A 10,644-nucleotide genomic window follows, 5' to 3' on the forward strand; every position below is an offset into this window, starting at 1 on the left:
TTCGGTTAATGTTAACTTTTCAAGATAATTTCAACAAAACTTATCATGTTCACTTTCTTATGTTGCAAGTGAAGCTTAACAGATTAATTTCCTATTGGTATACCAACGGTAGTCAAATTCCAGATGAAAGATTCAAAACCAGCATCTAATGTACTTATTTAATGGAAGATTATAAAACGGGGCCGATGCTTTGCTTCTTATGGAACACATCATGCAAAGTAGGGGAAAGTTCTCAGGTTTTTTTACAACCATCTCTCTATAATCCACTCTGTCACAATATGCATTTAATGCTCAAACTTGTTTCCAATCTTGCATTTCATATGGAAACATTTTTAACATTACTTTCATTTGCGAAAAAACTCGGCAGTAAGTTTTATTTAAAAGTTTTGGTACTGTATTTTTGGATAAGTATGATAGTTTCACCTGTTACGGCTGATTTGTGGGTATCCAAAATATTACTGGAATTTCGACGATACAACTTCTTTTTTGGTTGTTTCTGAGTAATTTAGAATTAATTTGTAATTTCTTCAATTTGCAATTTTTTCCTTTACTCGCTAATAGACTCCTTCTTTTCCTGGAATCAGTTTAATGACAAGAAGATGCTACATCTTATTTGGGGTTTATTTGGATAATGTAAATTGATTTGGGGTTAAAGTGCAATTGAAGTTTTCATGAATGTTGATATTCGTCCTGAAATCCTAGGGGAACAGCCATATGCCAGAATATGTTTTCTCTTCGATTTTCTCTTTGCAATGGATTCGATATTCAACATAAAAATTGCCCCTCATTTTACAATTATTTTCCACATCAAACCAGTGATGAAGTCCTGATATTTAGCTTTCATTAATCCTTATTTAAGAGATTTTATTCCAAATTTTTAAGGCTAGTAGAATTTTAAAAATAATTGACCATCTTTAGAATGTCTTTAAATAAGTCTAAATTAAAATTAGGATATAACAAAGTGTCGATAATTTGAGAGCATTCTACTAATCCTGATCGTTTGGTCAGAAATTTAGCTTTCCAACATATCAGACTGGTCAAGCTAAACCAATTAAAGATGGGACGAGTAATTCGTAACTTCAAAGATTTCTAAGAAACGTATGATTTGAAAAACTGATTAAATGCGTCTGTGGAACAAAATCCTTTTTGGTTTCAGCTATTCGCTTGGAAATTTCGAACGTAAATGTTTTTGCTTTTTAATTTTTCTGTTTTATTCATTTATCCATTCGCCTACTACATAACTAAGCAAAATCATATCTTTGGATAAAAAAGAACATTATCATTTACTGCATAAAAATTATTTGAAATATATTTGTCTTCGAAGGCCAAATCCGTCATACCAATCAATTTTTTAATTCTTTTTTTGCAATTTTCATTACTTGCAGTTCATCATTCATTTCGAAAGTCACGAAGATGTTTTTACTTTTTCCAGGCATAAATTTAAATGATTGATGAATGTATAGTACTTCTGTAATTGTAAATTTCAGAATTCTCACACTAGTGGGTAATTATCCTAGCACTTGAATAACGGCACTTAAATCATTGGCATCTAACCCTTATTTAATGGAAAGCATCTTGCGCAAAAAGTGCGATTGCAGCAACAAAGGAATCTCTGAATGAGATTCAAGTTGATCGATTTTTCCGTATTTCCGAAAAATAATGATGTGTACTTCGGAAATTATGTTAATATTTGTTCACTGGTTTTAAAGCACGGAAAATTTCATAGAATATTACAGTTCTGTGATGTATTCGCATGTATTCAATTGTAGATAGGGCTTAATTTACACATATCCTCCTGCATAGGCCTTATGCATAATGTTTACATTGGGATTTTTTGCCAATTTTTCGTTGGAATACAATAAATTTGAAAAACTTTGAGTTTGAAACTACAGCACATTCTTGTGTTTTCATATGACATAATGCCACAGTCTATTTTTCCATATTTCGTTTTTATTAGAGAGAAATATTGGGAAAAAAATTCGGCAAAACGAGAATAAAGTTTATTATTTTATCGAGGTTTTCACAGAATAAAAAAAAATGTGTGATGATATAGAAGTAATCTTACCTCATGGTGAAAATGCACTGGTTCAGTGTTCAACCGGCCTTACCATAACAGAGGAACACGGAATCTCCGATGTTTATTTCTACGTTATCACTTTCAACGATATCTTTCACTCTATAGTGTTTCAAAAAGGTGCACTTATCGGAAAAATCAAAACAAATTCTTGTACATAATAAACTGCGTATTTTGGATAAGAACTGTATTATTCAAATTTGCTTATGCATTCAAAGCAAACGATCAAGCAAACAAGATAGTCGTTTAAATAATTTCATCAAAAGTCAACTATCGTAATGATAGCAAAAACAGGATAGGTCGGAAAAGAAGAAAAATACATGTCAGGCAGGAGCTGCTGTACTCAGTATCCGATTCTTTGTGCGGGTCTACTGGTAATAACAACATGACCAGCAATTCACGGGATGCGGGGAGATCGACAAAGGAATTCAACAGTTATTCAACGTGGCGTTAGGAACTCAACGTAAATGTTAAACAAAAAGATTAAGCGCTACCACTCAATAAGCAAAATAGAAGTGAAGCAATTCGTATGAATAAGCAAATCGACTATTGCAAAAAATGTATTTTCTATTTATTTTCATACTATTCTTATTAATAAAATTTCCGATTAAGAAAGAAGTCTGATCTTGATAGAATTTTCGTCACTGCACTTATACATATTTCTCTTGGGATTTTTCGGCATTTACTCGTTTCCGAAATTCATTAAAGACTATAAATTTTTTAATAGAAATCTCATTCTTGAAATTTTCTATGACACTTATTTCATGCCTTCTTTTATTCCGATGCCTTTGCGATGTGCAAATTTTGTCAAACATAGATCAAATTCAACAGGTTATACGTTTCAAACCATTCATTTTGCCTTATATCTTTTATAAATTTAATTTCGACAATTCGGCTTGTCAAAAATTCACGAATTTCTGGGAAAATAAATTAGAAATGTATTAATTAATTTCGCAAACAGCCATAGAAAGAAGTCTGTGGACAAAAATTGAAAGTTTTATTTTTTGAATGGAAGAGAAAAGAAGAGGATTTCGTTTCTTCGTTAAAATGTCTTGTTTCTTAAGCTATTCAGCGTAAGCGCTCAACGCACTTGGAATACTGTAGAAATTATACACAACTGAATAAACTCACTTTCAAGCTGGAAATCGTCAGTTGCTTCTCAACATACCCTAATTTTGAAATTCTAAATTCCTTAGTCGATCCCTACTCCTCTTCTTCCAGTAGTGCTAGCCTCTTCTCTTTAATTTATATCCTTTGTTAATTTACTTCTAATGCTGTCTGTTAGTCTGTTTAATATTTTTTTGACATCTTATTTTGCCTACAACCTTTTAAATTAATCAATTTTCTTCAGACGCACTTACCTTGGTTTGCATCGGCAGCATAACTGAAATAAAAATGATGATAAATCTACCATTTTATTTCTTCACTATAGATTTCACATAAGCTCTCATCTTTGTTTCGAAATATGCTTATAACATTTCAATCTTAGGAGCGTCAAGAAAATTGAGAAAATATTCTGCTGCCAAGACAGATTTAACTTGATAAAACATGTTATTGTTAGCCCAACAACATGAAATTCCGATGAGAACAATAGGCTTTTATATAGTATAAAAAAAGTCGCGTGAACATATTTTAGAAAACACAACTTAAATCAAAACGATTGTTAAGTATTAGTCGTAATTACATGGTCCTTTCATGCATCTTATTAGTCACTGTAATAATTCCGCTTATCAATTAGGTCAAAAAGGATAGGCTTTATATTACTGAAGCAAAGTATGGTCGCAGCATCATTTAATGAGATTCAGCTATGCTCCTCCAGGGCCTAACATTATGTTGCCGGTCTCCTCTGACTCTTTGTTAAACCTTATTTGTTAAAATTTGCTTTTGGAGACTAACACAGAGTCCCTCCATTATAATTCCTTGGCTAGTAATCCAAGCTGCATGTCATCATACTGCCTCCCAGCCAGTGCTTCAAAATTTGTTGCTTTCCGCATCCTTTTAATAAGTAAGATGTGTTTGGTCTTTAGCTAATTAAGCAAGATTTCCACTAATTGCGTCGTCATATTCTTTGCTTCACATATTTTAATTTTCCATTTCTTTCTAAAATGCAAGATGGTATTCCTTTTTTGAATTTTTAACAAGCTGACATCATTTACGAAATAAATTTGAAAATATTTTGTAGTTTCTTAAGTTTAAGTCTCCCAAAATTAAACTCTGACATCATTTTTACCGAATGATTGAAAAATTAGTAAGGTCTCCGGGGTCTTTGATCACTTAGGAACTTTCATTGTGACAGTTAATTGATAGTTAAATAGTTACAGTTATTTTCAAGTTGTTTCGCAGTGATCATTATCATGAATGGTATTGGGGAAAAAAAAAGTTCCTTCTGCTTTCTTCGTACCTATCACGTTATTTGAATCATAACTATGCATTAATTTTATTCGACACTTCACCTTTGACCTGTTATTGAAATGTTAAGATATTTTTAGATAATCTTATAATCTGCTTTGTCGTGAAAGACATCATCTGTGATTCTGTTTTTCAGCTTAACTTACGTGTTAATATAATTGAGTAACTTAGGAGTAGCAACCTAATAAATTGTCATTTAAAATATTTTAAAAAATGTGAAGCAGTGTCAATCAGAAAATATCTTTTCTTCAAGAAGTTGTCTAGGAGAAATTTCTAGTTTTGTTAATTTGGCGTTAAAAAAGTTCCTATGATATAAATCAGGTTTGATTAAACATGGCGTTTTGTCTGGTTATAAAACTAATCAAGTCTAGCAATGATTCTTTTGAACTTTAAAAGTTTGAAATTACTCGTGAAATGGGACATAATGGGCCCTAATTGCAACGCATTACTAAATATGCCAATTTTCATCAATTAGGTAATAACTTTTAACTGATAGTGATGCAACTGTCGACTCTGTCTAGATTTTCTGGCTAACACTGTTGGCACATTGACACAACCTACGTTTTGTTATATTATAATATTCTTATCAGATGCTGCAAAATTTGATTTTATTGATAAAATTCATGCCTGTATTGGTCTGAATGCATTCAAAGGGAACAAATTATTTCCTAAAAATTAAATTTTCCCTCAAGAATACAATATGGCAAAATGAGCCCACCTTTCATTATCAAATCACATTCTCCTGATAACAAGTACAAATAAATTGAACTTGTGAAACAGTATGTTACAATACTCAAGAAGAAAAAAGCTTAATTAAATTAAAGCAAAATTGAATGATGCCTTCGCTTAAAATATGAAATTTGCCCAAGTGGTTTTTTACTTTTCACGAAGTTTCAGAAGTTTTTCCCCATATCAAAATTTCTCTTTTGGAATATGACAGTGAAATAAATAGCTGAACTTCATTACCGGTAATTTTATATGTTGCTAATTCAAATCAAGATAGCTGTATCATTTCAATTTCAAGCATAAATCACTTTTACGCCTTGTTTAAAAAACTGAGTCAATGGTCACACTTCTTGCTTCTGCTGGAATGTTTCTTTGTAAAATTAAAACTTATCCAGAAAACAAAAACATTTCAGTAAACGAATTACTTTTTACCATCTTCAATCTTAACGGGACAAAATAGTCGGAGGAGCAGATAAGTAACTATTGTTTGATGATGTGATAATACTACTGTGAATAAGCAATGGCCTCTTCCCCTGACTTCAAAGTCCTAAACCTACTCTTCTACCCCTTTCTGAGTTTTCAACAATCTCAATTGGTGCACAGCCAACGTTTGTCTCATCAAACTTCAATCGAATATTGGCCATACTCTAACTCTCAGTTGCAGTTACCACCCAATATCCACCATTTTCTCTGATCCTCTCTAATTCGTTGTTTAGCAGAAAACAGAAAACCAAATTTTGGATTGATTTATTTCATTCTAATGTTATTGTTATTATTGATGCTTTAGTTCTCTTACAGATAATATGCAAATTTAAATTCTAAGAAGTTTAAATTCCTTAATTCCTAAGAAGAACTGATTGTATAAAATTAATGGAAAACATTATTTTTGGCACAGACATATATCAACATGCCTCATGAAGAACAATTAAAAATTTTCGTCCAATTTGTGAAAAAGCTGGTTTGGAGCCAATTGGATGTTAATCAAATCAGTTCCATTTATTTCTTACGAACTCACTACCTTCGTATTTCATTCCAATTTAAATCAAAGTAGTTTAACCGCAACTTATGGTATAACAAAGGACGCATGACTCATCTTTATACATTCTATGACCTGAAAGAAGCTGGTTAGGTGACCTCAATATTCATAACTCTCAGGTGAATTCTACTACTATGTCCATCAAATTTCTGTGTCCATCATCATTTACTATGTATTCGGTTGAAAATCTTTACTTGAAAAATAATTTTACCTGCAACCTTTGAAATGAGTTATGTATCTCTGGCGCAGAATTTCAAAAATCTTTCTCGACTTTTATAAAAATTAAGTGGTTGAAAAAAGAATATGGATGATGCGGAAATTTAATAGGATATTATGAGTTATTTATTTTTTTACCCACAAAAAAACAGAAAGCAAAATTGAGTATCGAACTGAAAAGTAATCATTTATAGGATCTTCTACGAAAATATACCTTTAAGGAGGATGATTTGGTTTCTCCTAGATAGCTTGTATTCTATGCTAGAGAACTTGACTTGTTTAAAAGGATTGGATAATTAAGAAAGAAGTGTGCATTTAGTCATCTAACCATAGGATGCATCAGGAATGAAAGATAGCGCAATTCCCCACAAAACAATAAATCTAATCTTTTCCTTGTCATGGCTTTGTCATGTTTGTCATCTTTCCTTCTTTAAATGTCTTATTTAATCCAAAAAAGATGTGATTAGAAATAACTTTTTTGCGCATTAATATCCGCAGATAGACGTTAAAAAATAAAAAAAAAAAGTGTTTTTGTGAGAGTAAGAAAAAGCCAACTGAACTTGAGGAATGAAAAGATGAACTAATGGCCAGGTTGGAAAATAAACTCTGATTTTGAAAAACACCAGGGGACTGACGTTCAAAGTTCAGAATTTTTAATTTAAATTTAGGAATTGTTGGTTATGCTTGCAAACGATGAAATGGTATGGGACATTTGAAAATTTTTCGCTAAAAAGGATAGCTTTCAGTTCAGAATATTTTTGGCTTTTACATTTGTGGATAATTTTGTGATTCTCATCTTTACCACACAACTCTATATGAAAGCAATTGAATAACATTTTTTCACTAGATAGCTCGCCAAAAATTTTTTTGGTGATTTGGACAGGCGATTCAATGCAATTTTTGAATTGAATTGGTGGCGCAATTGTTCAAAATAATTTTGCTTAATCACAACTTTTTCGGATATAAGCATCTCACACAATTCGATAGCGTTTTTTTTTTTCGGAAGGCTCTGAATAATCATGTTCATTCAATTAGAGCCATTTAAAATACTTTGTCAAAAACAATTAGGCGAATATTCTTAAGAACATTGGTTAAGAAATTTTCCAATCATTAATTTGTTGAGTTTTCATTCTCTGCCACAACATTCAAAATGAAAATGTTGATTTATGTTGTAGCTAATACTAGTTTAGTTAAAATTTGTTTACTACAAAGCTTAATTACGGCTTTTAAATCAAATTAAGAAATCGGTTTAAAATTAATTTTTAAATGCTAATATTCTAAAATCATTTACATTCAGCTATCTTTTTTCTCAGCAGTTGTGTAGCGACAATATCAGTGACTGATATGTTTACGCTAACTATTCGTTTATGTTCGCTTTTTCAGCTTGTTGTTCTCAGCACTACACTCGGTTTGTTTAATTTTCAATTTTCAATTAAAAACAAGCAAAAAAATACTTTACTTTTTCTGTAAAAATGATCAAACCATGATTACGAGCACGTGCAGGAGCTTTTTGAGAATATGAAATGATGAGGCAATGATTTCGATTTTTCATAGATTTTATCAGTTTCTGTAGAAATATTTGCAGTTACTTTTTGCATGAATAATCATGTTTATAAATTAATAATTATACATAACATCTACAGCATAGATTTCGTTTTTAATGTTATGTTAATTATCTGTTGTACTTGGTATGCTGAATCTTTAACGGTCAAATCTAATGATTAACTGTTATTTATCTGTGTTTTCACTTCTTTTAGTCGTAAATGAATTTCAGGTCCACCAAAATTGGATCCAGAAAATGGTGGAGAGGTATGGTTTCAGGTGAACTCGACCGGTGTTGCACGTGGTAAATTTATTCTTCCGTGCTATGCTACTGGTAATCCAGAAACGTCAGTTTAAAGTTTCGTTTAGCATAAAACTTTTAAAAAATCTTAAAAATTTAAATATTCTTTCATTTTTGATTACTTCAATACAAATTCTCATTAATGAGTTGTTTAAAACTTGGCACACTTTATTCGTCTCAGACAAAGCCTGAAACGATTATAAGTGGTATGTTGAAGAAATAAAATAAATGAAAAAGTTTGGTGTCTTATATGGTTTCTTAATCTGATGGATGCCAACAGCTCTGGCGGACAATGACTGCATCTAGAATCCATGCAAAGGCTTATCAAAATTTTATATAAAGCTTAATATTTCTATTGCGTTTGATGAAATTATCGAGTTGAGATAGATTATTTAAAACAAAATGTTGTCTTTACGGTATTTGGTCATACATTGAAAACGCCTCACTTGAACCTTGCAGTGATTTTTGATATTTGTGATGAAAATCTTTTAGTATTAAGCAAAAATAAAGATAAAGACACTGACATATCTTTCGCAAATCCCTCAGATATTTTAAGTTTATTGTTCTTCCAGATATGAATGGTTTAAGAATGGGAAAAGACTGGAAGTTGATAATAATCGGATTGTATGGGAAAAGCAGTTCCAAAGCGGTACCATAATAATCAATGACGCTCAGGATGGAGATCAAGGTTACTATCAGTGCCACGCTTCCAATATCTTTGGGACTGCTGTTTCCAACAAATTTCATGTGCAAATTGGAGGTAATCTATTGGAGGTACATTGGAGGTGATTTAAATATTCAGAGCACATAACTTTCTGTTGTTCTATTTCTGTAAATTTTTCTTATAGGACCGAATAAAATTACGCTTTCATGATAACGTAATTTTCATGCGTTGAGTGATTTAAAGAAGATATAATTTTTGCTTTCCGATTAAAATCATTTCCTGGACTTTCAAAAATTCATACATGCAAAACTCCAACAAATTTAGTGCTTGATCATTTTGCGCCCCGAGGTGTGCGTCGACTAATAGTAGATGAAGGAGGAAGCTTGAGTATTCGATGTGATATTCCTTTCGGGGTCCCCAAACCATCTGTTTTCTGGCTCTATCGCGATGCACAACGAACAAATGTCATGGAAACAATTCGACGTAAGCATATCGCTGTCGATACAGAAGGTTAGTTCACTTTGCAACTTTATTTTATTATTAAAATTGGAACTAAGAATTATCAACGTCTTTTTTGTTAAAGGCTTGAATTTCTTCCAATTCTTAATGAATTTTTTCAAAATTTTTACTTTGTGTCATCATTTTTGAAGGCACTCTTCATTTCACAGCGGTTGAAAAACATGACGGTAGACAAAATTTGATTTATCAATGTGCAGCAACCTCTCCTGTATTGCGTGGGGAATATCGTGCAGGCAACGAATTTCAGCTTATTGTCGATTCAGCTAAAAGTATCTCTGATTCGTATATTTTAAAACGATAGTTTCAAAGTTTTCACTTTTCTAAATATACTTTTGAATATAAGTGCAAAAAGCATTTTGTAGAAAGCAATGGAACAGTTATACATAAGCTGTGGTTTAGTCCAGAAGAAGTATCTGTCAAAGTAGGAACCAAACTCAAACTGATGTGCATTTTCGGTGGAAGGTGAATTTCTTTCTTACAACTTATTATAGCTCACTGCCATCCAGTTTCATTTTTTTTCCTAAACTAGGACATGCTCTCAGCATGTTTATAAAATCATTATTTTTGCAAAACAGCAAAACGTTGTTAAATTTCAATAAATTGAGGCCTTTACCGAACATAACGTGGAGTAAATTAAACGGAGAATTGCCGTTTACTCGGTTAAAAGATTTTAAATCACAAGAAGCTGACTTCGGTAAAGCTCTGATCATCGAAAACGTTCGTGCAGAAGATGCCGGAATATACGAATGTCGATCACAGCATCTATTCCATCAAATGCATGTCACTACCGCTGGTAATTCCCTACAATATCAGATCAGCATTTTGAACTTGTTGAGGTTTTACCAGATCCAATAATTTTTTCGCATAATAATTAAATATTTGCCTGATCAGGCATAGATCCTTCTTTCTAAACTTTAACTTAAATTTAAGTTTGAATCTGAAATTTATTCCAGCAGCCCCATTTTGGATAGATAAACCACCACAGGATATTGACGAACCAGAAGGAAATGCCGGTGAAATCCATTGCGTAACATCAGGCATCCCAACACCTATCGTTCAATGGTTCATCAATGGCGTACCACTACACGGTTTGATTCGATGTTTAAATATATCTTCGGAATATATATATATATATATATATATATATATATATATAT

At 31.8% G+C, this 10,644-nt stretch overlaps 2 protein-coding genes across 2 annotated transcripts in view; both read left to right on the forward strand.

Annotated features, from left to right (window-relative positions):
• Positions 1 to 2,037: 2,037 nt before the first annotated feature.
• Positions 2,038 to 2,528, forward strand: LOAG_09332 (hypothetical protein; the record flags this gene model as incomplete). Its single annotated transcript, XM_003144859.1, has 2 exons — positions 2,038 to 2,194; positions 2,341 to 2,528. The coding sequence occupies 2 exons, from the start codon at positions 2,038 to 2,040 to the stop codon at positions 2,526 to 2,528; spliced, it is 345 nt and encodes a 114-aa protein (XP_003144907.1).
• Positions 2,529 to 7,805: 5,277 nt separating this feature from the next.
• Positions 7,806 to 10,644, forward strand: part of LOAG_18710 (immunoglobulin I-set domain-containing protein) — a gene marked incomplete at its 5' end in the record, with an annotated part of 9,193 nt that continues 6,354 nt past the window's right edge. The window contains 8 exons of the mRNA XM_020451373.1: positions 7,806 to 7,869; positions 8,236 to 8,350; positions 8,877 to 9,064; positions 9,293 to 9,478; positions 9,619 to 9,756; positions 9,850 to 9,949; positions 10,093 to 10,280; positions 10,441 to 10,575. Coding sequence (XP_020304847.1) covers positions 7,806 to 7,869; positions 8,236 to 8,350; positions 8,877 to 9,064; positions 9,293 to 9,478; positions 9,619 to 9,756; positions 9,850 to 9,949; positions 10,093 to 10,280; positions 10,441 to 10,575 — 1,114 coding nt within the window. The remainder of the gene's footprint in view (positions 7,870 to 8,235; positions 8,351 to 8,876; positions 9,065 to 9,292; positions 9,479 to 9,618; positions 9,757 to 9,849; positions 9,950 to 10,092; positions 10,281 to 10,440; positions 10,576 to 10,644) is intronic.

The sequence above is a fragment of the Loa loa genome (assembly GCF_000183805.2).
Source record: "Loa loa unplaced genomic scaffold supercont3.459, whole genome shotgun sequence".
Classification (NCBI taxonomy): Eukaryota; Metazoa; Nematoda; class Chromadorea; order Rhabditida; family Onchocercidae; genus Loa; species Loa loa.